The 27460-nt window shown below is 38.4% G+C and overlaps 1 protein-coding gene across 1 annotated transcript in view; it reads right to left on the reverse strand.

The window, feature by feature from the left end:
* Positions 1–27460, reverse strand: part of PLG (plasminogen) — a 55255-nt gene that overhangs the window by 20306 nt on the left and 7489 nt on the right. Inside the window, exons 4-12 of the mRNA XM_012451173.2 lie at positions 25831–25945; positions 23907–24046; positions 22118–22238; positions 15804–15922; positions 14402–14564; positions 14018–14163; positions 10288–10447; positions 1723–1904; positions 1065–1213 (exon numbers count right to left, since the gene is read on the reverse strand). Coding sequence (XP_012306596.2) covers positions 1065–1213; positions 1723–1904; positions 10288–10447; positions 14018–14163; positions 14402–14564; positions 15804–15922; positions 22118–22238; positions 23907–24046; positions 25831–25945 — 1295 coding nt within the window. The remainder of the gene's footprint in view (positions 1–1064; positions 1214–1722; positions 1905–10287; positions 10448–14017; positions 14164–14401; positions 14565–15803; positions 15923–22117; positions 22239–23906; positions 24047–25830; positions 25946–27460) is intronic.

Raw genomic sequence — 27460 nt, forward strand, 5'->3', positions numbered from 1 at the left:
AGGAGCTGAAGGTGAGCCGATCACCAATGGCCAGTGGTGTATTCAACTGTGCCTCTGTAATGAAGCCTTCATAAAAACTCAGCAAGTCTGCACTTGGAGAGCTTCTGGGCTGCTGAACACTTGGGGTCCGGGAGCTGGTGCACTGGAGAGGGCATGGAAGCTCTGAGCCCCTTCCCACGTGTCTTGCCCTGTGCATCTCTTCCGTCTGGCTGTTCACAGGGATCCTTTGTAATATCTTTTATAATAAATGGGTAAATAAAAGCAACATGTTCCCCTGAGTTCTGTGAGCCACTCCAGCAGATTAATGAAACCCAGTGAGGGTATGCAGAAAAACAGATTTTTATTCAGTCAGGCAGAAGTACAGGTCACAGCCTGGAACTTGGAATTAGCATCTGGAGTGGGATGGTCTTGTGGAACTGAGCCTTAACTTGTGGGATCTGACCTTGTCTCCAGATAGAGTGTCAGGATTGGGTTACATTGTAGGACACCTGGCTGGTATCTGCTGGAGACTCGCTTGGGGTGTGAGGAGAAATCCCCCCACATCTGGTGTCAGAAGTGTTATGTTGTGTGGTGTGAGGGTGGGAGAACACAGACACTTTAGTTTTTCCTTGATCTCAGTCTTCCCTACACACAGGCTGTCTCAGAGAATGCGTGAGACTAGGGGAAGTCCCACTGTGCCCTGATGGCCCATCCAAATCTTTTCTAGAAAAATAGGACTTAAACATCATAAAGGGCATCTCTGATCACTGGAACCTCTCATACAAACACTAGAAACTAGAAACAGTGCCCAACAATGGAAACTTTAAAGAAATGTCACTAAAGGGAAGAGGCCTGAGAACCCTCACGTGCATGGAGGTTTGCTGACCTGTGCTGCTTGTACTTTTCATACTAAGGTCAATTATATTCTAGCTTAGCCCCCTGAAGCCTTTCCAAAATTTTCTTCTGCCCCTCTCCCCAACTAGCAAAAAAGAGCAGTCCAAACAGATTTTCTGTAATACAGAACCAATTCTGTTTGCAAAGATTGGTGAACAAAAGGCAAAAGAGTCCAGATCAAAGTGGCTTACGTTTTTTTCCAGACCTGCCCGTGGACTTGTTTCTGGAGTGAAACTGTTGTGTTTATGGGGCTCCTGGGCAGCCCATTCTTGGCATCGAGTTCCAGTAACAGTGGTTGCCTTCTTGCCCCGGTATCCTTTCCCATTCCCAAATATACACTCTGTAGGGGGGAAAATGGATGATTATGTACGGCTGCATAGACCCAGGATGATATGGAATCAATGCAGTCATGTCAGGTTTCTCTAGGATGACAGAATCAGGGGCCACATTCCTCAGAAACTGCAATGCTGAAGACTGCAATGAACACTGCCTACTTTAAGAAATTACTGGAGACGCTTATTGGCTTGGAAAGAATCATACATTTGGCAGCATGTTAGAAAAGGAATTTGGACGGGGACGCTGAGATAACCCATTTTAGAACAAGGTGAGTGGTTAAGCTGAGCGCCCTGGGGGGTTTGTGCCTGTCCTAAAGACACGCCCACTCACATTGTGCCAAAGTCACACCTCTGACTCCCCGAGAGAGTACACTGAGGCTTCCTTCCACATGGCAGACCCTCAAAAAACACTTAATTTCCCATGCAACAGGGAAGCCTTCTGCATCAGTGAGATCTCCCATGGCTTTTCATCCCAGTGTCCAAGTGTGTAGGTGTCTGACCACAGATTTCTTACCTTGTTCAGAAGGAGTCTCTACATTTGGAACTTGGGCAACAGACGGAGGCACCACGACACTCCCTTCTGTTTCTGAGCATTTTTTCAGGTTGCAATACTCCCACCTGACCGTGGGGTCTGTGGTAAAACACCAAGGGCTTTTATCGGCATCTGGATTCCTGCAGTAGTTCATTGTCAGGTCACTGTAAATTCCAAAACAATACAGATCACAAGACTTGGGAGAATATTCAGGGGCACCCAGCACACTCTACAGCTTGTTTTAACAAAGTGTTAACAAGTGACTTTGAAATACTACCATTATAGGTACAATAATGTTGTCACAAGCACAAATGGTCCTCAACTTTAAAGAACTGTGTACATTTCACAGACAGATTTTAATTTTAGTTTTAAAAATCAAAAGTGGTATGTGCTCCATATAAAAACTCAGATCATACATAAATGTGTAAATGAAAGGATCAGAATATCCTCCTTCCACCTTCTGCCAAATACATTTCTCAGGAATAATGGGTACAGATTGTGAAGTGTATATTTTATATTTTTATGCCCATAAAATATATTTCTAACTGTCTAGCTCTCTGCATTTCTCTCTATAGGACTATATTGTAACATGTGTATTGGAACTAAAATATACTTCTCCAAGGAGGAAATGACATCCAAGGTGATATCATTCCTAGGCCAGTCACCTTCCTCTAAGTACTCATAGTATAACTAAAGGGGTCTTCTTTTACCGTGAAAAACAACCATGAAAATAGTGTTACTGTCAATACCATGTCAGGGGTGTCAAGTGGGTTTGTTTCTGCAAGAATTATCAAAGCTGCCCTGAAAAACTAGCTCCCCGGCAGGATGCAGTTTCTCTAGGATGGGTTCATGGGTGGGACCGCCTCTCCTGCTCGCAGTCCATCCTCTGCTTGCTGCAGCCACTCTGGGACTGAGGGACTGGGGGATGAGATGAAAGAATAGTGGGACTCGAGGCATAAAGAGAGACGGCTGGATACACTATGGGATCTGAAAAGGTTGGGCAGCTACGGAAGAGTCAGAAAACAATGGAATAAGAGGCAAAGCAGGTGAGGACCCTGGGCTGGGGGCATCTTGGAGAATGCACTTCCCCTCATGCCTCCAAAGAGTGTTGCTCCAACCTCTCAGAATCCTCACATTCATGACCCGTGGCTGCCTGTGAAAACAGGAAATGTATTACGGACCATGGGAATGCAACACTGCCTCTCTAGAGACTCACATGTGACATAGTCTCAAGCCCAGCCGCCCCATTTGAGGAAGCTCGTTGTTCAAGCAGCTGGATGTGTTAAAAGGCTGAGTATTTGAAACAAACTTCCAGTCTTTTCAGTTGAGGTATATGTTCACAGAGTGAAATGCACAGATCTTAAATGTCATTTGGTGAGTTTTGATGCTCACCCATACTTGTGTAACCCACACTCCCATATGATACAGAACACTTCCATTATTCTAGAAACGCCCTTGTGTTACTGCTCATTCAATTCCTGCTACCGTCTTCCCACTGCCAGAGGGAAATACTATTGATTTCCTTCACCAAAAGTTAGTTTTGCCTCTCCTCAAACCTGATATAAATGAAGTCATGCAGAATATACACTTTTGTGTCTGCCTTCTTTCCTTGATATAATATTTTTGAGTTTCATCCATCCTATTTGAGAGGGTCAGTTGCTTCTTCATTTTAATTGCTTAATACTCTTCCATTATACAAATAGATCACAAATTATCGATTTATTTTCTCACCGATTGACATTGTAGTTGTTAAAGTTTGGGGTTATAATAACTAGAGCTACTGTGAATATTCTTGTAGATCTCTTTGTGGACTTCTGTTTTCATTTCCATGGGGTAAATATTCAGGAATAGAATTGCTGTTTTGTGGGGTAGACACTATTTATTTAACTTTATGAAAAACCAGCAGACTGATTTCCGAAGTGGTTGTACCATTTTGTACTTTAAGCAGCATATGAGAGAATTGCACATCCTCGTTCCACATCAGTGACACCACTCATTGCTGTGTCTTCTTAATGATACCCACGTCCATTTAGTGTTGGTGACATCTTGTGATGGTTATAATTCTTATTTCTTTAATGGCTAAGATGTTGAGCATTTTTTCAGGTGCTTATTGTCCGTCTGTCCATCATTCCCCGAGAAATTCCCTATTCAGTTCTGTTGCCCATTTTATTTAGGTTGTTTGTCCTCTGATTAGTGAGGGGCAGAAATGTTTATACTGTAGATATAAGCCATTTGTCAGAGATATGGATTGAGAGTATTTTTCTTCCAGTCTGTTACTTACCTATTGATTTCTTAACAATGACTTTTGAGGAACATAATTTTCATTTTATGAAATCCCAAATTATAATTTATTTTCTTTTAGAGCTAGTGTTTTCTGGGTCCTGCCTGAAAAAAATTTGCCTTTCTCAAGTTTATGAAAATATTATGTATTTTCCTGGAATTGTTATATTTCAGCTTAAGTTTTAGCTCTTACATTTTGATCTAGGAGCTTTTGCACATTAATTTGGGATAGAAAGTAGAAGCCAAAATTTGTTTTTATTTTTGTTTTCCAGATGAGTATCCAACTGTTTCACAGTTATTTTGGAAAAAATCTTTTTCCCTATTGAATTACCTTGTCACCTACATAGAAACCAAATTGACCACATATATGTGAATCTGTTGCTGGACCATCCATTTCTATATCTGTATACATTTTTTTTCCAATACCACATATCTTGATTACTATACCTTTATAAGTCTTTACCTCTAAGTAGGTAAGTCCTCCAACTTTTTTCTTCTCTTTAAATATTGTCTTGGTGATTCTAGCATATACATTTTTGTCACATTTTTCAAAGAAAGACTGCTGGAATTCTGCTTGGGTATGGGCTGAATCCAAAGATCAGTTTGGTGAGAAATGATACTGACTCTTAAAATATAAGCATGATATATATTTATTTAGATCTTTTAATTTCTTCCTTAACAGTGTTTTTTAGCATGCAGTGTATAGTTCTTGTGCATATTGGGTTAAATGTATCACTAAATATTTTGTGGTTTTCATACTATTGTCAGTGATATTGCTCTGACATTTTTATTTTCCAATTGGTCATTGCTAGTGTATAAAAATACAACTACTTTTTGTATATTGACCACGTATATACTTAAATGTTCTTCAATGTTGCAAAATTTAGTCTTTATGACTCTCTGCATCCATTAATTAAGCTCTCTGTCAATACAGGCAGTTTTACATCTTTGTTTACAAACTTTAGACTCTTTCTTCCTTTTCTTCCTTTTTTTCTCTCTTTTTGTTTTTGTTTTCGGGTCTTATGGCAATGGCTGTGACCAATGTAGTAAAATGCTGACTAGATGTACTGAGAGCAAACATATTTTTATTATTTCCAATTTTAGAGAGAAAACATTAATCTTTCACCATTAAGTTGATGTTATCTGGAGGTCTTTTGTAGATGTCCTTGATCAAGTTTAAAGAAGTTCCAATCTATTCATAGTTTTCTGAGACATTTTATCATGGATGAATGTTAAATTTTGTCACATTTTCTTCTGCATCTATTGACATAATCACATGACTTATCACTTTTATTCTGTTAACATGTTGAATTATATGAATTGTTTTGTAAATGTTAAGAAGCCAACCTTACATTCTTGAAGAGCAGCTTCAGTTGTTTGGGATGGTCATCATTTTAATGATTAAAATTTTGTTACCTCTTTTTATGTTTATGTTCACAACACATAATGTGCTTTAGTTTCTCGCAATATCCTTGTCTATTTTTTTACAACTGGGCTTTGAGTTTTTTTCACAAATTAAGAAGTGTTCGCTTCTCCTCTATTTTCTGTAACAGATCATGAAGAATTAGATTTATTTTTTTTTAAAATAATAAAATTCTTACTGAAGCCAACTGGGCTTAGAGTTTTCTCTGTGAGAAGTTTATTGATTTATTAATATATTAACATATTAAAGATTACATACACATGTTGTCTTTAGAGATATCAGATTGGTTAGAAATTCAGTTTATTCACTGTCCAATTTGCTTATTTGTTTTTTTCTAAGGAATTAGTCCATATTATCTAGTTATTGAATTTGTTGACATAAAGTTGCTCTTGATATTTGTTTATTAGCTTTAATATGTAAAGGATCCTATAGCAATGACTCCTCCCCTCTTTTACTCCTGATATTGATGGTTGTGCTCCCCGCTTTGTCATCAGTTTAGGCAGAGCTTTGTGAGTCACGTGGATCTTTCAAAAGAACCAACTTTGTTTCACGGATTTACTCAGTTGTTTGTGTATATTCTTACATACTGGATTTCACTGATTTTCATTCTTTCTTTCCTTCCGTTTACCTTGGGTCTTATTTGCTTCTCCTTTTCTAGATTTTTAAGTTATCTTAGATCAACAATTCTCAAAGTTTTTGGTCTTAGGACCCCTTTAACTCTTAAAAATTATTGGGGATCCTAAGGAGCTTTCATTTTGTAATATATGCTATGAATATTTATTGCATCCCAAACTGAGAATGTTTTTAAACGTAAGAGACAATCACACATTTTATTAGCCACTAGAGAGAGAATGTGATCAAACATTATGTAGCCTCTGGGAAACTCCACTGTATGCTTGTCAGAAAATAAAAGTGAAATGGCAAATAAAATCTTTTTTTAAATTAAAAATGTTTTAACCTCATAGACTATCTTTGAAGGGATCTCAAGAGACCTCAGGTTTCTCCAGACCATATTTTGAGAAATGTTGTCTTAAGTCATTGATTTTTAAATGTTTCTGTTTTCTGCTAAAAGCATTAAAAGTTATAAAACCCTAAAAACATTCGCTGCATCATGCAAGGTTTAATCTATTGTATTTTTACTATTATTCAGTTCAAAACTTTGCTAAATTTTTTGGTGATTTCTTCTTTGACTTATGAAGTATTTGGAAATGCAAATATTTGATAACTTTCCCAATTTTTTGTTATTTATATTTCATTTAATTCTGTTTTGCTCAGAAAACAGATTCTGTATCATTTTAATTCTTTCAAATCTATTGAGACTTGCTGTAAGGCCACACATATGGTGTGGTGAATGCTCCATACATACTTGAATGTGTATTCTGCAGTTTGGCATAGTGTTAAATAGGTTGACACTTTCCTTTAAAATGTATATATTTCTGAATTTTTGCATATTTTTTCTATTGTATTTTGTTTGGGAAGATGTATAACCATACGGAGAGAGACATTAGGATTATCTCCAACTCTAATTTTGGTCTTATCTGTTTGTCTCTTTAGTTCTGTCAGTTTTTGCTTCATATACCTGAAGGACTCTTATGAGGGTGCAACCCATTTAGCATTGTTAAGTCTTGATGAACAAACCCTTTTTACTTAAGAAATAACTTTTTCATCTTGATATTATTTCTTGTAGATTACTTTAGGATTAACATTACCACTTCAGCTTTCTTCTGATTCTTGTTTTCATGGTATATCATTTTCCACACTTGATTTTTGAGCTAGCTCTTTACAATTAAAGAGCATGGATGGTAAAAATAATAATAATAATAATTGGACTTTGATTTTTTTTTCAGCTTAACAATCTCTGCCTTTTATTTACAATGTTTAATCCCTTTATATTTAATATACTTAGGAGTGGTTCAGTTTAAGTCTACCATAATGCTATGTATTTTCTCTCTTTGCCATATCTTCTTCATTCTTTTTTCTTCCTTTCTTTCCTTCTTTTGGATAAATGGAATATTCCTATTATTATCTATTCCTCTAAGTTTAAATTTTTTCAGTTTCTCTAGGATTTACAATAACCCTCTTTAACTTACCACCTTCAACCATATGTTTATATTATATAACTTCATGGATAATGTAAGAAACTTACAACAGTATACTTCCATTTATCTCCTACATTATTTATGTGACTATTTTAACATTTTTACTTTTACATATGTTAAATTAACAATACATTGCTATAATTTTTCTTCAAGTAGTCAATTATTATCTTTTTTTTTTTTTTTGAGTTGGAATCTTGCTCTGTTGCCCATCTTGGCTCACTGCAACCTCTGCTTCCCAGGTTCAAGTGATTCTCCTGCTTCAGTCTCCTGAGTAGCTGGGATTACAGGTGCATGCCATCACCACCATGCCTGGCTAATTTTTGTATTTTTAGTAGGGACTGGGTTTCACCATGTTGGGCAGGCTGGTTTCAAACTCCTGACCTCATGATCCACCCACCTTGGCCTCCCATCAATTTCTTTTAAAGAAATTAAGGCATTAAATATAAGTCTTTTACATTTGCCATTTCCAGAGTTCTTCATTACTTAGTATAAAGTTCCCATCTGACACTATTTTTCTTCTACCAAAATAGATTTCTAGTACATCTTTTATTATATAAGCCTAATAATAAAATATTCTCTTAGTATTTTGTTTATTGTGTGTGTGAGGGGGGGAGCAGAATATGTATTTATATAACATTCATTTTCAAGGGATATTTTTGCTGGATATAACATTCTATGTTAATTTAAAAATTTTTTTAAATCACTTTAAAGGTGTTATTTCATGGTTTCTGAACAGCATAATTTCTAATGAGAAGGCGTCTCAGTCATTTTTGCCACTATTCTTATGTGTGAACATGTATTTTCTTTTTCTGGCTTCTAATACAATTTTTCTTGTTGCTTCAAGTATTTTTTCTGTGCCAATATCTCTTTCCTTTCTTGTGACTTGCTTTACACATATATAAAATCTTTTGATATCTTCATAGATGTTCTTGAGGCTCTGTTTCTTTATTTTCTCGGTCTTTGTATGTGTGTGCTGCACTTTGTATCACTTCTATGGAATTGTTTTCTAGTTGATTTTTTCTTCTGTAATGTCTAACCTGATGGTAAGATTATCCAGTACATTTTTTATTAAACATATACATTTTTTAGTTATTTAATTTCCATTTGGCTATTTTATAATTTTTCTCTCTTGATATCCATTTGTTTCTTTGATTTTCATGTTTCTTTAAATCCTTGAATACAATTATGGTAAGTATATTTCAAATATTCTTGCCAGTTTCATCATTCTTGGGTCTATTTGTATTGAGTGCTTTTTATCCTGGTTATGGATCACACTAAGTGGTTTTTGTATGTTTAGTAAAGTTATAAATTTAGGTCACATATTGTGGATGCCACATAACTGAGCAACTTGGTTTTGTTGTTTACCTTTAAAGAGGGTTGAATTTTCCTCTGGCAGGCAGTTAATTTACTTGGAGGTCATGTTGTTTTTTTTTTAGACTTGCTTTTCAGCTTTACTATGCTGTTTCTGGAGTGGCCTTTATTATAGGAATACATTAATCCTACTCCTAAAGTATGGCTTTGTGTGGCGATTACTGAATGCCTGAGATGTTCAGCGAGGTCTTTCCTCTGGCTAGTCAGAGCTCAAATATCCTCCAGTGCTATGTGAGCTCTGGCATCTCCATTGAGCTCACTGTTCTCCCGCAGTTGTTCATTCCCCAGTAGCTGTTCTTTATCCTACTTTCTTTCTAGAAACTCTCCCTGTGCATATGCAGCTTTCTATTTAGTCAAAGCCTTGAGGACTTTCTATGCACATTCCTGGAGCTCCTTTCCTCCACAAATCCTTTCACATTACTGCCTAGCCTAGAAAATCTCAGCTGTTTTAGTAATCCCAAACTCCAGTCTCTTTCCTCAGTTCAGCAAGACTGCTGTGGTCAGTTGGGCTGCATCTCCTTGTTCTTCAACCCAAGGAGGGTCTCCAGGAACAAAGCCAGGGTAATTATGGAGTTGATCTCATTTGATTCCCTTTCTAAATTATCTCAGTGTATCCGTTCTCCAATATGTGAAAACTTTTTTTCCATATATTGTATACTCATTAATGGAAGAAAGGCTGTCCTTGTCAGACCTGGTTTTTCATTCGTCTAATGATCCTTTTTGCTTTTCAGCATGTGTGTATTTCCCGACTCTCATTTGCCTTCCTGCTTTTGTTCTTCATGTCTCAGCAACCCATATCCTTTCAGACCACTGGTGCTCAGGACCCACTGTGTTTATACAGGTCAGAATATATATATTTATGATATATATTCAAATATATATGATGTATATACACACATACACACATATATGTGTATATAGTCATAAATATATATATATACACACACACATATAAAGTATATACACTTTACTTGTGACCCAAGACAAAAATAGCAAATTCAACCTTCATTTCAGGGGCTGGAGGTTAAAATGACATCTTTCTATGGTAGAAAGATTGCACTGATGTTTAGTAGATGTTGTGGAATGGTACTGTTTCTGAGCATTTGCTCAGATGTACTCCTGAGCTTTCAATTAATATGACCTCACCACTTCCATATATCCTCCTGCTTCCATAAAACTATGCAGGAAAAATAGCCAGCTTAAAATTTCTCTTCTCGCAGACACTTTCTTCAAAAGCAAGATTCTTGAGACATTTTTCTACACATTTTGGGTCTAAGAGAAATTTGGTCCTAGGAAGTTAGCTTGAAGCATGGCTCTTTTAGCAGAAATTTCAGTTGGCGGATGCCCCTCTTACAGTACAAATCAAAGACATACGCATTTGGGTAGTTTTCTGGGGTCTTCTGATGCCGGTGCGGTGTCATAGATGACCAAGATTGACACTTCTTTCCTGTGACAGTGGTGGAGGATGTGCCTCGGTAACTCTGTCCATCACCATGGTAGCAATCCTGGACCACAGGTGTTAGCTCAGGTGGTGCTGAAATTAAAATAAAAGAAATCAAGCTTAACAATTACCGAAAAAAAAGAAACATGAAGCAATTTATGATAAAAACAGTAAGTAGCCTCTGAGAATTATGACTGTTTTCTATATTAGCAGACAGATGAACATGAAAAAACAACACATTTATAGCATTTTAGAACATTAATAAGTTCTTAGTAATATTTCATTTAAAACTGACGGGGGCTGGGGGAAGAAAAGATAGATAACTTACAATTGGAAACTGCATTTATGTGCAAGCTCTTTTTTATGGATCTCTACTGAGTGCTCATGAGAACATGGGGGCAGATGAGAGGAGGATGCATTTGGCAGTGCAGGCTGTAGGTGGTGATTGGCTGTCAGTTGAGGGTAGACATGAAACCTTTGCACATTTCCCTAAATCCTTCCTCAAACAAAGCCAAAGGCCAAAGCTTCTGAGTGATAGGGCAAGAGATGGTCCTTGAAGATTATCTCTTGCCCTATCACCAAGAAGCTTTGGTCTTTGCCTGCAGCTCTGGTCTTTGCCCAGAAGCTTTGTCTTTGCCTGCAGTCCTAGAAGATTTCTAGGACTGCAGGCAAAGATCCACCACTTCTCAGAGTGGTAGAGGCAAAAATCGTATTCCCTTGGAGAAGTTACAGGGAATTATCTTGTGCCCTGCATCCTGCATTGCAATAAAGCAAAAGTCTACTACTCTTTCTCTCCAAACCCACCACAGGTACAAGTTCCATCAGAAGGAGGTGCAGGAACACTGAAAAATCACTACTTTCAAAGCTTAGCTGTGCAGAACTGGCCTAACGGGGAGGTAGACCAGGGAGATAAGTATTCTCTTACGTTCAACAAAAAGTGTGCATTCAGTAACAAGAAACAGCAAGCATCAATGGTGTTAGATTATGTGCATGAAGATATCGCCTCTGTATTGCAGGCATGCAGTGACTGTTGAAATCTGAGAATGAATAGGAACACTGAGAAAACTGTTCAGCACCCCAGGCCCCACTCTAAGCAAAAGATAGCAGCAGGGTATCACTGGAGGAATTTAAATCTGTAGCGCATTAAGGGTAAAACTAACAATCACAAATCCCAAATTCAGTTAAACTAGTAACTACATTGACTCAATTATCCACAACATATATTTGCAAAAGAAGGGTGTCTGTTTCAAAGTATAAATAATATTTACTGTAACCTCTACTGTTCTTCTGTTTATAATGTCCAGTGTTTGATTAAAGAATTACAAGACACACCAAAAACCCAAGGGGAAAGAAAGCCACTGTTGACTAATAAAGCAATCCAGAGAGCCAGACTCAGAGAAGATCCATCTGGAAACTATCAGATTGGGATTGTGTGATACCTAAGTTAATATGTTAAAGGATCTTGTGGTAAAGGTGGATAATATGCATGGATAGGTGAAGAATTTCAGCAAAGAGATGGGAACTATAGAAAATAGTAAAATAAAAATGCTAAAAAAATTCATAATATCAGAGATGAAGAATTCTCTCAGTGGGCTGAGGAGACGACTAGACACAACTGATGAAATAATCCAGAAACTTAGAAATAGGTTACTAGAACTTATCCAAACCAACACACAAAGAAAGAAAAAAGAGTTACTGGAAAAAAAAAAGAACAAGCTTACAAGAATTATGAAAAAACATGAATGTTCTAACACGTGGGTACAAAGGAAAATACAGAGAGGGAAACCTGAAAACAAGCAAACGAACATTTGAACAGATAATGGCTATGAATTTTACAAGGACAATGAAAACCAACACTCTAGGCTGGGCACAGTGGCTCACACCTGTGATGTCAGCACTTTGGGAGGCCGAGGCAATGGATCATCTGAGGCCAGAAGTTCGAGATCAGCCTGGTCAACATGGCGAAACCCTGTCTCTACCAAAAATACAAAAATTAACTGGGCCTGGTGGCACGTCCGTGTAGTCCCAGCTACTTGGGAGGCTGAAGCAGGAGAATCACTTGAACTTGGGAGGCAGAGGTTGCAGTGAGCTGAGATTGTACCACTGCACTCCAGCCTGGGTGACACAGCAAGACTCCGACTCAAAAAAAGGAAAAGAAAAAAGAATCAACAATCTACAAATCCAGGAGCTCAGAATACCTCAAGCAGATTAAACACAAAAAAATAATAATAAACACATCATAGTCAAACTGTTGAAAAACAAAGATGAGAAAATCTTAAAGGCAGTCAGAGAAAAATGACCTATTGAAAACATAGGAACAAAAATCAGAGTTCTAGTCAGAAACTGTTTAAAACAGAAGATAATTGAACATCATCATTAAAGTGCTGCAAGGAATGAAACTCTCAATCCAGTATCTTTATTTAGCAAAATTACTTTTAAAAACTGAAGCCAAAATACTTTTTCAGACACTCAAAATCTGAAAGACTTCAGCAGCAGCAGACCTGTGCTACAAAAAATGCTAAAGGTTGTTTTTCACAGAAAGAATCTGACACCAGATGGAAATTGAGATCTACCCCAAAATGCACCAGAAATGGTAAAAGAAAGAAAGAAAGAAAATATTTAAAATAGTTTTATGTAAAATCACTTTAAAACACAACTGACTATTCAGGGCAAAAATAGTGTCAATGTATTGTGAGATCTATAACATGGTAGAAGTAAGCTTCTCTTACAAGGAGTAACAGTATAGCATTTTGGGAGGGCGGAAGCGGAAGTGCAATGATGTAAGGTTTTTATGTGTCAAGTAGAATTATATCACTTGAAGGTGGAATGTGAAAAGTAAAAAAGTATATTATAAACATTGTGGAAAATACTAAAACCATTAAAAATTAATTTAATAAGTAAGTAGTGGAGATAATCTAAATGAAGGCAGAAAAAGATGAAAAAAGAAACAAAGTTTAAATGTGACAAAGAGAAATAACTAACTTGATGGTAGATGTAAATTCAACCCTATTAACAATTGCGTTAATGCAAATGGTCTGAACATCTCAATTTAAAAGCTGAGAAAAACATAGGTCATACAAATACTAGTGAAAATAGAGCAGTGAGACTGTATTTATAGCACCACAAATAGACTTCAGAACTTGCGAAGAAGGAATATTCCCAGAGATAAGAAGAAACATTACATAATGATAAAGGGGTCCTTTCATCAAGAAGTTATAACAATCCTAAATACATCTGTGCCTAACAACGGAGCTTCAAAATACACAAAACAGGTTACAATCTAAAAGTGAAATAGACTGATCTACAGTTAAAGTTGGACACATCTCCGTTCTTCCTCAGGAGTCACTAAAGGAGACCGACAATCAGTAAGCATACAGAAGACCACCACCAACCAACCTCACCTAAATGACCTTGAGGAACACCCCACCCAACAACTGCAGAGACACATTCTTTTCAAGAGCACAGAAACATTCACCAAAATGATTATATCCTGAACCATAAAACAAACCTCAACAAATCTAAAATAACTGAAATCATACAGGGCACGCTCTGACCGCAACAGCATTAAACTAACATAGATACTGTCTATTGTGATGATGCCACTGGTGTACAAAAATAAGGAGAGCACTTGGGCCCTCAGTAAGCTCCTGTACCCTTGCTTACCTGAGGCATCCAACTGTTCTGTCGACACTGGGGAGGACTCACAGGACGGTATATTACAGTACTCCCACCGCTCTTGGCTGTTCGTTGTATAGCACCATGGGGCCTTTTCTCCATCAGGGTTGCGGCAGTAGTTTTCATCCAAATTTCTGAAGAAGAGTGATTATGAGTTTAGCTTTCTAAAAAGAAAAAAAGTCTGGGGAACTACACTTTGAGAACAACTGTTATGGGAAAAAATGTGCTAAAGTTCATTTCTTTCACTTACGATTAGATCGGTTTTTCTTCCAGGATACTTTACCCTGGCTTCCTACAGTAACTAAAACTAAGGCAAAGTCAAGGGGATTTCACATTCCCCATAGCAGCAGAATGAGACTCGAGGGGGCTTACTTGCAGGGAAAGTTTTCTGGTGTCTTGTTGTGTTTGTGAGGGGTCTGTGCACTCCAGCGCTGACAGGTGTGCCCCGACACGGTAACAGCCACATTCCCACGATAGTTTTCACCTGTTCCCTTCAGACAATGGTAGGTAGGACCAGAAGATGGTGGAGGTGTTGCTTGAATGGAAAAAATAAATTACAGTGAATAATTTTAAAATAGAGAACGCATAAATGGATGTTAAGGGGGATGGCTGCAGGGGGCTCTGGTCTGTCTTGTCTTCTGCTCAGCTGCTTTTGGAATTTGGCACTTGAAAATTGTTTCATGTTTTTAGAAGAAATCAACTTAGTAGCATGTATGCCTGTGAGACCCTTTCATAAGAACTCTCCAGGGAAGGACCCTTGGGTAAATGCTTCTTTCTATGTTCTCTTTGCTCAGTTCTTCATACCCGGTAAGTATCAATATGTGTCACCTCCCACCCCAAATTTTCACATATGCCAATGATCCGCTCTCTTTCCTGAAGAATAAATCATTCACTTGAATAGACCTAACTGAATGGCACCCAACATTCCATAAAGTCAAACAACAGGGAAAGAGTCCAAGGAAAGAAGTCAAAAAACATCTCTAATGAAAAGTGTGTGCATCCAGAAATCAAGACATTCCCGAGGAAAAAAAGAAGATGACAAAAAGAGAAACTGAAAAAAAGAGAGAAATCGATATTCATAAAAAGGGAGAATGCCTGAGGAACTTCCACTCCCAAAGAACATGTGTCAGAGGAAAGGAGGGGAGGCCAACCCTCACTGAATCCTTTGTGACTTTTCACGCCTGTCTTTGTCTTAGTGTGTAATCCTTTGTTTCAAATTCTCAGAGAGGAAAATATGATAAAATTGTTGTCTCCACATCATTGTTACTAGGTCTGCCATTTCATCTTCTCCTCCTGAACTCTTTCCCATCCCCACCCTCTCACCCTCTGCTCACCAAGTTGGAAAAACTGGGCATCCACAGATCTGAACATTGTAAACAAAGACACTTTTTGTTTACAAAGCAACTATTAAAAAGAACTCTGGTTGAAAATGAAATCCATGTGCCAGAGAGCATGGGTCTGATTTCCCTAGAGCACGGAGAAAAGTAGAATAGGACAGACAATACCCAAAGCCTATATTTCACTGAACTCCTAAGGGCAAAAGTTTCTGTTGCAAAGAAAGAAAAACATAACAAATGGATGCTTTGATCAACTACCTACAGTAACTAATAACCATAACTGTTTTAAACCAGCAATAAAATAAAGACAAATAACATCCCATAGGACTTGTAGGTCACTTCTCAGGGGCTGCACTCAGGCACTGACACATGTTTTCTTTTGATTTCAAGAACAGGGCAAGTCAGAATCCTGGAATCTGGGTGTGCTTCATACTCACTGCAGCGGGGGATGTCGCAGAGTTCCCAGCGTTTGTTGGGGTTGGTGGTGAAACACCAAGGCCGGGGCTCCCCATCGGGGTTACGACAGTAATTTTTCTTCAAGTTCTTGCTTGGAAATCTGAATGGACAAGAAAGATTTTAGTAGCACTGAACATTTACGTTCATGGATGAGACTCTTTTATTTTTTTAAGCACTTTGATTTTTATTTTTTAAAAGAAAGAAAGAAAGAAGGAAGGAAGGAAGGAAAGAGAGAGAAGAAACAAAAACTACATATTCAAAGACAGACAAGTTCTTGGGTGGTGATTTTATTTTATTTTATTTTATTTTTGAAAGAAAGAAAGAAAAAGAATAAAGAAGAGGAGGAAAAAGGAAGAGAAAGAGAGAGAGAGAGAATGGGAGTATTGCCTTCTTGCCCAGGCTAGAATGCAGTTTAGTAATGGGTATTGAAAACCTCTTTTATACCAATAATTATACTTGATGTAAACAGGAAGGAATAAGGGAAGAAAATAACAAACGAGCAGCCAACCAATATTTCATTTAAACCTATGAAATGCTATGCGATTACTGAGTAGTGATTTACTTCCAATTATGTAGTCACTTTTGGAATAGGTGTGAAGTGGTAATGTATGTTTTATGTATTTGAAGTGGAGAGTTCTATAAATGTTTATTAAGTTTACTTGTTCCGGGTCTGAGTTCAAGTCCTGGATGTCCTTGTTAATTTTCTGTCTCGTTTATCTATAAAATCGTTAGCTCTTCTTGTTACATTGATCCTTTTGCCATTATGTAATGTCCTTCTTTGCCTCTTTTGTTCTTTGTTACTTTAAAGTCTACTTTATCAGAGGCGAGAATTGCATCTCCTGCTTTTTATTTGTTTATTTTTATTCTCTGATTGGTTGATAAATCTTCCTCCTTCTCTTTGTTTTCTTTGTGTATCGTTGCATGTGAGATGGGTCTGGATGCAGCATAGCAATGGGTTTTGGCTTTTTATCCAATTAGAATATATATAACTTTAATACTAGCATTTGATGCTAGCTGGCTGTTTTGCCCATTAGTTAGTGTAAATTTTTCGTTGTGTTAATGTTCTTTTCTTTTTGATATATTTTTGGAAAGGCTGATATTGGTTGTTCCTTTATATGTATAGTGCTTCTTTCAGAAGCTCTTGTAAAGCAGGCCTGGTGGTGGTGAACTCTCTAAGTACTTGTTTGTTCGCAAAGGATTTAATTCTTCCTTCGATTATAAATCTTAGTTTGGCTGGATAGGAAATTCTGGGTTGAAAGTTCTTTTCTTTAAGGATGTTAAATATTGGTCCCCACTCTTTTCTGGCTTGTAGGGTTTCTGCTGAGAGATCTGCTGTAAGTCTGATAGGTTTCCCTTTATGGGTAACCTGACCTTTCTCTCTGGCTGCCCTTAGTATTTCCTCCTTCATTTCAACCCTAATAAATCTGGCAATTATGTGCCTTGGGGTTGGTCTTCTTGAAGAATATCTTTGTGGTGTTCTCTGTATTACCTGGAGTTGAATATTACCCTGCCTTGCCAGGTTGGGAAAATTTTCCTGAATGATATCCTGAAGAGTATTTTCCAACTTGGATTCATTCTCTTCATCACATTCAGGTACACCTATCAAACGTAAATTAGGTCTTTTCACATAGTCCCATATTTCCTGGAGACTTTGCTCATTCCTTTTCATCCTTTTTTCTCCAATCTTGTCTTCTCGTTTCATTTCACTGAGCTGGTTCTCGACTTCTGATGTCCTTTCTTCTACTTGATCAATTCGACTGTTTAAACTTGTGCATGCTTCGCGAAGTTCTTGTGTTGTGTTTTTCAGCTCCATCAATTCACTTATATTCCTCTCTAAATTGTCCATTCTCGTTAACATTTCGTCAAACCTTTTTTCAAGGTTCTTAGTTTCTTTGCATTCGGTTAGAACAAGTTCTTTTAATTCACAGAAGTTTCTTATCACCCACGTTTTGAAGCCTGCTTCTGTTATTGGAACACACTCGTAATCTATTAAGTCTTGTTCCGTTACTGATGAGGAATTGCGATCCCCTGTAGAGGGAGAGGCATTCTGATTTTGAGTATTCTCTGCCTTTTTACGCTGATTTCTTCCCTTCATTATATATTTATCCGTCTGTTGTCTTTGTAATTACCAACTTTCTAACTAGGTCTCTGAGCAGACGTCCAACTTGTTGATTCCCAGCGCCGAAATCTGAGCAGTCCACTGCGCCAGCCAAAACAGCGGTGTTAAGATTGATGGTGCTTTTCTGCCCGGGAATCTCCGGACTCTGCACCAAAAACTGGCGCACTAAGTCACCAGCAAAACCGCCACGCCGGCCACAAGAGTCGCCCTGGCGACACGTGGGGCTCCTCTGCTGGGAATCTCCTGGTCCGTGAGCAACAAATGTTCGTCTGAAAGTGTGGTGTCCTCTCGTTCTCTGCGCTTTCACTGGGAGCTAGGAGCCAAGCTGCTAGTGATCAGCCATCTTGGATCTCTCTCTCATGAGACTCTTTTCCAAGTGAGTAAACATTGAGCACTTGCTGTGTGCTAGGCACAGTCGGGCATGGAGGAGGTAATTGGATGAAGGCTGTGTTCAGAGATGGCAACTAGGAAACAAGGTTGGCTCAGTATTTCAAGGATTTTCTTTTCTTGTTTTGTTTTTAGAGACAGGGTCCCACTTATTGCCCAGGCTTGTCTTGAACTCCTTGAACTCACTCAAGCAATCCTCTTGCTTCAGCCCCTCATGTAACTAGGACTTATAGGCTTGTGCCACCACACCCAGCTGCCAAGCACTGTTTTTCTAACATTTTACATGTGTAAAAATCACTCAACAGAATCAGTCCCTTATCATTTTGGCCATCTGGAAAAATTGATGTAAGCCAATTCCAGTTATTTAACCACAAATAGCAATCTTTAAAATGCAAAGTGCTTCTGCCTAAAGATACTCATCTAGTACCCAATAAAGCCAAGAACTTGGCATCTTCATAGCTTAAAGTAACAGTCCTTCTGGTCTACCAGGCTCTGCTCCTGCCAGCCTTGAAGCTTAGAGAAACATGGAAGAGAAGCTGTGCTCCTACAAGGGTATCCTTCCTCAGTGGGCCCCAGTGGCTAGGGCTGTTGGATGCACTCCACGTCTGGTGGCCCTCTGCACTTACTCATTCCCCCCTCTGAGACTGTAAATGTTTACCAGGATGGAAAGAAGAGCCAGCAGCAGCTTAAGCAATCCTCTTCTCCTTCCGGTTTCCTGGAAGTGACTTTACTCAGCTTTGGACCCTTAGGCCTTTACTGTATTTCCACTTTGAAGAAAAATGGCAGTTGCTGTGTTTTAAGCTAGTTGTTCTGAATGGGAAGTAAAAGTGGAATCTGTGGCTCAGCCTCACTTCTGCATTCTTAAAAGCCCTGGTATGGTCCTGTAGTCATCACAGAATGAAGAGGAAGACCAGAAGTGACTATAGAATGGGAGGTGTTTTCCAGCACAATTAATGTGAAAAAGAATACTCACAAAACCTTATTCTAACTCCAGATGGATTAAAGATTTAAACCTAAGCCCTAACACCATAAAAACCCTAGAAGAAAACCTAGGCAATACCATTCAGGACATAGGAATAGGCAAGGACTTCATGACTAAAACACCAAAAGCAACGGCAACAGAAGCCAAAATAGACAAATGGGATCTAACTAAACTTAAGAACTTCTGCACAGCGAAAGAAACAATCATTAGAGTGAACTGGCAACCAAAAGAATGGGAAAAAATTTTTGCAATCTACCCATCTGACAAAGGGTTAATATCCAGAATCTACAAAAACTGAAATGAATTTACAAGAAAAAAAAAACCCATTCAAAAGTGGGCAAAGGATATGAACAGACATTTTTCAAAAGAAGACATTTATGAGGCCAACAAACATGAAAAAATTCTCATCATCATTGGTCATTAGAGAAATGCAAATCAAAACCACATTGAGATACCATCTCATGCCAGTTAGAATGGTGATAACTGATATGTGAAAATGGCCATACTGTCCAAGTAATTTATAGATTCAATGCTATCCCTATCAAGCTACCTATGACCCTCTTCACAGAACTGGAAAAAACCACCTTAAACTTCATATGGAACCAAGAGAGAGCCAGCATAGCCAAGTCAATTCTAAGCAAAAAGACCAAAGCTGGAGGCATCACACTACCTGACTTCAAACTATACTACAAGTCTTCAGTCATCAAAGCAGCATGGTATTGGTACCAAAATAGAGATATAGACCAATGGAACAGAACAGAGGCCTCGGAGACAATGCCACACAACTACAACCATCTGATCTTTGACAAACCTGACAAAAACAAGCAATGGGGAAAGGATTCCCTGTTTAATAAATGGTGTTGGGAAAACTGGCTAGCTATGTGCAGAAAGCAGAAACTGGACACCTTACACTAAACTTAACTCTAGATAGATTAAAGACTTAAACATAAGACCTAATACCATAAAAACCCTAGAAGAAAACCTAGGCAAAAACATAGGAATAGGCAAGGACTTCATGACTAAAACACCAAAAGCATTGGCAACAAAAGCGAAAATAGACAAATGGGATCTAATTAAACTCGAGAGCTTCTACACAGCAAAAGAAACAATCATTAGAGGGAACTGTTAACCAACAGAGTGGGAAAGAATTTTTGCAATCTACCCATCTGACAAAGGGCTAATATCCAGAATCTACAAAGAACTAAAACAGATTTACAGGAAAAAAACAAACAAACCCATTCAAAAGTGGGTGAAGGACATGAACAGACACTTTTCAAAAGAAAACATTTATGCAGCCAACAAACATATGAAAAAATGCTCATCATCACTGGTCATTAGAGACATGCAAATCAAAACCACATTGAAATACCATCTCATGCCAGTTAGAATGGCGATCATTAAAAAAATCTGGAGACAACAGATGCTGGAGAGGATGTGGAGAAAAAGGAATACTTTTACACTGTTGGTGGGAGTGTAAATTAGTTCAACCATTGTGGAAGATAGTGTGGCAATTCCTCAAAGACCCAGAAATAGAAATTCCATTTGACCCAGCAATCCCATTACTAAGTATATATCCAAAGGATTATACATCGTTCTATTATAAAGACACATGCATACATATGTTCACTGTGGCACTGTTTACAATAGCAAAGACCTGGAACCAACCCAAATGCCGATCAATGATAGACTGGACAAGGAAAATGTGGCACATATACACCATGGAATACTATGCATCCATAAAAAATGATGAGTTTGTGTCCTTTGTAGGGACATAGATGAATCTGGAAACCATCATTCTCAGCAAACTGACACAAGAACAGAAAATCAAACACCACATGTCCTCTCTTATAGGCGGGTGTTGAACAATGAGAACACATGGACACAGGGAGGGGAGCATCACACACTGGGGTCTGTTGATGGGGAATAGGGGAGGGACAGTGGCAGGTAGGGAGGTTGGGGAGTGATAACATGGGGAGAAATGCCAGATATAGGTGACGGGGGGATGGAGGCAACAAACCACATTGCCATGTATGTACCTATGCAACAATCCTGCATGTTCTTCACATGTACCCCAGAACCTAAAGTGCAATAATATATATATATAAAGTGCAATATTTTATATATATATGTATAAAGTGTAATTATATATATGTGTGTGTGTGTGTGTGTGTGTGTATATATGTATATATATAAACCAAAATTAAAAAATCGGGAACCATCATGACTTTCTAGAGCAAGAATATTATTCTCATTTTAAATTCATGATCCCCTTAGAGAATCTGATGGAAGTTATGAATCCTCATTCCAGAAAAATGTACTGATGTAAATACACATAAAACATTAGGGATTCACAAATCCATGATGTTCGCTCATAGGTCAAAAGTTAGGAGCCTTGAATCTCATTGCTACAAAGAGAAAGGAAAGAGAGTGAAGAGAAAAGAAAACTATTTGGAAAATACACCAGCAACGTGTGTGTGTATTTCTCAAGACAGATGTTAATGTATTCATACCCACATTAGTGTTTGAATGTGTAGGCACATCAGCTGAGGATCTGGTTATTATGCAAATCAGATTCAGAGGGTGTGACATTTTGCATTTCTAACAAAGTCTCAGAGAACATCCCTGCTGCTGGCCCATGGACCACATTTTGAGCAGCAAGAATGCGTATTCACTTGCAATATTGTGGGAGGACGTTAGATTTGAAATTAAAAACATCTTGAGGAATGCTAAAATATCTAAATAACAGCAAATGTCCGATAGAGCTGCAGAGCCTTAAACATGGAGTGTTTTTTCCCAGTGAGACTTACTTGGAGGGAATGTATCCATGAGCGTGTGGGGTCTGAGAGTCCCAGGCCTGGCATTCCAGTCCAGACATGGTCTTGGAAATTTTCCCACCATAATTTTCTCCACTGCAATGCATACATTCATCTGGACAGGTTGGGAAGGAAGGACAGAGAGGAAGAAAAAAACTGAAATGGATGAAGCAAAATAGAGAGTTAAAACCAGAATCCCTCTCCCTTAAGTGCAACTTGCCCCCATTCAGATGTAATTCACAACAGGCAGTTGGCCATAAAATTGGCAATAGGGACTCAGGATTTTCTAACACAATCCAAATGTCATTTTCCTTTTAAATGGTAACATTCACAAATTTTAGTCAATATCCAGTCAACTATTGTAGTCATGACCAAATTCAGAATTTCTGTGATGCCATGTCCTTAAATCAGGATGTGCAGGCCAGTGGAGAGGCAGGAGTGCATCTATTCTCAGAAGTCTGTAAGTTCTCCCTTAGGACTTTTCAATATTTGCCATCTTCACTACAATAATGATCTTTAAAACTTTGTGTGAAATGATGCTGATCATCCCACTGACTGCACCATCTCAGGCCTTTGGTCTGGAGTTTTCGTTTGTGCTCGTGGTCTCATGGAGAACAATCTTCACCTGAAGTGACAGCACTTCTCTCTTTATATCGTTGAGAAGCATGACTGGCTCTTTTTTGCAAAATTATTCACAAACTTAAACTTTGATTCAGAATTATTGAAGTCACATGGTAACGCAGAGTCATATGTGACTTACATTCTTTTGGGGTACTAAGGAAAACGGGCAGACTTAATATAAAAGTGAGGCATTGGTGGCACTTAAGGGCAAATACCTATAGCATGGTATACAAATAAAGGATCCCCATGATTCAAATAGGTGGCAGTGAAGGGAGAACTGAGTTGTCACGCAGTACCATATCCACACTGTCACACGAATCTCACCTTTATTCATTCCCTTTTGCACTAACAAATGTAGCCAGAAATACGAAATGATGACAGTTTTTTCAGTACAATTTTTTTTAGTTTCTGGCATTGACCTTTGAGGTGCACTATTAAATTGGTCAGTCCATTAAAATAGTGAATTGCTGATTTAGAAATTGCTTTCTTGCTTAGCTTCAGCAAAACAGCAAAGTCCACCACATTAAATGTATATCGTTTATTTGGTTTTTATTGATTTTGTTGTTTTAACTACTTAATTGCAAATCTGTCTTGGGTTTTACACTGTGTAAAAGTTTTACCCATAAGAAATTTGTATTTAGAGTTTAGATGTAGTTTTATGTCTGTACATGTTGATGTAATATTTTAATAAAAATAATTCAGGTCAGCTGGGTGTGGTGGTTCATGCCTGTGATCCCAGCAGTTTGGGAGGCCAAGGTGGGCAAATCACCTGAGGTCAGGAGTTTGAGACCAGCCTGACCAACATGGAGAAACCTCGTCTCTACTAAAAATACAAAATTAGCTGGGAGTGGTGGCGCATGCCTGTAATCCCAGCTATTCGAGAGGCTGAGACAGGAGAATCGCTTGAGCCCAGGAGGCAGAGGTTGCAGTGAGCCGAGATCACGCCATTGCACTCCAGCCTGGACAACAAGAGCAAAACTTCATCTCAAAAACAAACAAAAATTTAGGTCAATTCTGTGGGTCTGAGCAAAGTTTTGCCCCTTTCTGAGAGGTGAGTACGTTACTCAATTATTAATAATCTCCCTGTAGGAAGGGGCTTTACAACAAATTATTTTATAGGTGAAGGGCAGAAATGAAAACGTTTTATAGAGCCACTCCTGACCTTCACACTCGGGAATGTCACAGTAGTCATATCTCTGTTCTGGGTCAGTAGTGTAGCACCAGGGCCCCTTCTCATCGTTGTCTGGGTTCCGGCAGTAGTTCTCCTCCAGTCCCTCTGAGGGGTGTGTATCAGGTGAGTAACTGGAGAGGATAGAAAAGAAGCACTTAGACTATATTCTAAAAATCAGTATGCTATCAGCAAGGCAGAAGGAGATGCTCTTGTTTCCCATCTGAGATTGAAGTTGCTGTCATCCAAATGCATTTCAGCAGGGTGCTGCAGCATTTGTGTGGTCAGATTTTTAATTTCTCTATTGATGATAGGCTGCTTCTGGCACAGAAGGTAATATTACCATACTATATTGACAGCCAAGTCTTAGACGGAGAGCCAGAGTATTTTTATTCACAGTCAGGAGAAATATAAAGGCCTCAAAAGCCTGCCAAGGTCTTAATTCATTCCAGACACCTTCTTTTGTCAGTTACTGTTTCTCTGGAAAAATTCCTGTAGATAATAACATTTTGTACATGTGAACTATGTGCCAGGAATTCAACTAAAATCTTTCTATGCATTCTCTTTTTTAGTCCCAATAAAAAACCCCTTTGAGGAAGGTGTCATTATCCCTATTTTACAGATGAGAAGACTGAGTGGCAACATAAAACAAAACAAAACTTAAGTGTGAATAACTACTAAGAAGCAGATCAGGAATTCAAAGTTGATTTGTCTGATTCCAAAGTCCTCGTTTTCTCTGAAATGCAGCCTGAATTAATGGGGATGGAGGAGGGAGTTAAGCTCATTTTCAGTTCTAGAGATGAGTTGCTGTATAGAGACAACCATTTAGATGAAAATCACAAGACTTAAAGTCCAGAAAGGCAGGTTTTATTTCTGGTTCTTCTGTGAACCTGTTTGGGGTAATCCCCACCCTCTCAGGACCTCAGTTCCCTCATAAAGATGAACCTAGACCACCTCGTAAAAATGGCCCAGTGTGTCTCCATGGCACTTGACTGTCTCTGAGTTCGCCATTTGGTTGAATCAGTTTTCATTATCTCATGGGGAATATTCAATCTGCTCATCTCACAGGGAGGTAGCCAAGGCAATTTGTTGAGTGTTGGGGGAATGGATAAAGGTGAGCACTGTTTGATGAGCATCACTACTGAGAACTTAATGACATCTAACACCAAACTGGGAAAAGTACAAAAAAAGACACTAAAATAAATAATAAGCAAGTTGCGAGATTTGGGTTTCATGTATCTCCATTTTCATTTTTATATTTTATTTACTCTTTTGCTCCACAATTTGAGTCGAACATGTGATGAGAGCTCTAACTTTATATGTTTACTTTAGTCCCAAACATAGTCATCTTTGGGCTTTTCTCAGATTTGGCCTAAAACTCATGGTTTCATTGATTTTTTTTTTTAAACTAGGCATGTTTCTATGTTCTAGGTCTTCAAGAAACCTCCATACCCAAGAAAAAATAGAAAGCAACCATATTCTACTATGGTGCTATAAATAATTGAACATTGACATCAAAAAGGTTCTGTCTGCTTATTCACATATTCTGGTTTGAATTAAAAGTAATGAAATCGTCCTACATACAGTTGGCCCTCTGTATCCATGGGTTCCACATCCACAAATTCAACCAACTGTGGATGGAAAAGACTTGAAAAAGATGATAGAGAATAACAATATGAAAATAAAACATAATACAGATAAAAACAATATGGTGTAACAATGATTACATAGCATTTACATTATGTTAGGCATTAGATGAGAGGATGTGTGTAGGTCATATGCAAATACTACACCATTTTATATGAGGGACTTGGGAAGCATGGATTTTGGTAGCCACGGGGTCCTGGCACCAGTCCCCACAGACACAGCGGGACAGCTGTACAGTAGGTGAACACAAAGGTGAAAGGGAAAGTCTTACTTAGGTCTGTGGGGAAAAGTAGAACTCCATTTTTGACAGGTGATGCCATTTTTTGTTTTGGACATTGTCCCTCTGTAGTTCCTTCCATTCCCAGTCTTGCACTCTGAAAGATATACTGAAGGGAAAGCCACACAGTGGTCAAAGTCTTTCACAACAAGAAACCACGTAAGGTCTGCACAGCACAGTCACATTCAGAGAAAGACCTTGTGCACTAGACCCCCTGCTTCTGCTTTCTAAAAGATCATCTTTTGCATCTGAAAGAGGGCTGCAATAAACTGAGCCATTCTGTACTTTGATTCATGTATTCAAATGCTACTTATGAGCCCTCTGTGTATTGAGCCCCACCAGGGTGCTGGGGGCCCATGGGGCACAGTGCAGCCAGAGGCTTGGTTGTCATGCAGCTCACATTCTAGTGGAATCAGGCAGTGGGGTTACAAGAAATATTCAAGGAAACACAGTATGGAGTGAGATCACTTCATAATGACGCACGTTACAGAGAAAACACTTAGCATGATGAGACAGAGTAAGAGAATGGGGAAAGGGATTTTTGGACAGGGAGACAACAGGCTTTTCAAAGGCTGAAAGAGATCCAACCCACTTCTATTTCTTCAGGCTCCCAGATATGCAAAAGTGTCAAACAGGGCTATAAAACTGTGGTCTACTGTAAACGTTTGTAATAAAAGTTCTCAACCAGCCTCTACTCAACCAAAAGGACCCTCTACTGCCTTTAAAACAGTCTGATGCTCACCTGGGTCCACATGCAGCTGGCAGGTGCTTTGCTGGTGTGCCCCCCTACCCAGCGTCTGTTCCCCCCATGTGGGTTGTGTGCTTACCACGAGTCATTTCTTTGCATTTTCCAACTTTCTTACAGTTATATTTAATTAAAGATGATCGAAACTGAGAAATGAATGTGGAAAGAAACAAAGCTCTTTTTTGTTTTGTTTTTAACTAAATTGAATGTTTTTAAGGAGTTGAAACATGAATCATTTAAAAAATTGCTATCAGATCCACGGAGGGCAATCCACTCATATAGTTGACTATAAAGTTTGAGGAGGAAATCATAAGAATCTAAAGGTATTACACATTCAGCTTGATTAGTAAATGTCGAGATATGGTCCATTTCAAAGATAAGGAAAGTGATAATTGTAGACGTTGCACTAAAGCATAGTTTATGCAGGAAATGCACTAGAGACCTCCTACTGGTGACCCCAAATTCAAAGAAAAAAAAGCCTCTGCTCTACATCAAAAGGTGTCATGTACACTTGTGTTTTCAATGAAAATATAAAATGTTTATGGTATATTAATCATTTATGTTTATCCACTTTAGTCCTTTTTTAATTCATTGATCAATCACATGGGAAAGTAGTCCTAACATACCTACAGCAAACTAATGCTTTTAACCCAATACTACGCATTATGATTGCAAGTACCTCTTCTTTGGGAGCCCAATACTACGTATTATGATTAAAAGTACATCTTCATTGGGACATAGTACTACAGTAGACATAAGACACTCATCAAAAGTGTGAATTCAAGGTACTTTGTGAAAGGGAGGTCTAGAGGTCAGGGAAGATTTGCAAAGGAGGTGATGATTGAGCTGAGACCTAGGAGATGAGAAGGAGCTGGCACA

Source organism: Aotus nancymaae, unplaced genomic scaffold (genome assembly GCF_030222135.1).
Source record: "Aotus nancymaae isolate 86718 unplaced genomic scaffold, 86718_ANA_hifiasm-v0.15.2.pri h1tg000040l, whole genome shotgun sequence".
In the NCBI taxonomy this organism is placed as follows: domain Eukaryota; kingdom Metazoa; phylum Chordata; class Mammalia; order Primates; family Aotidae; genus Aotus; species Aotus nancymaae.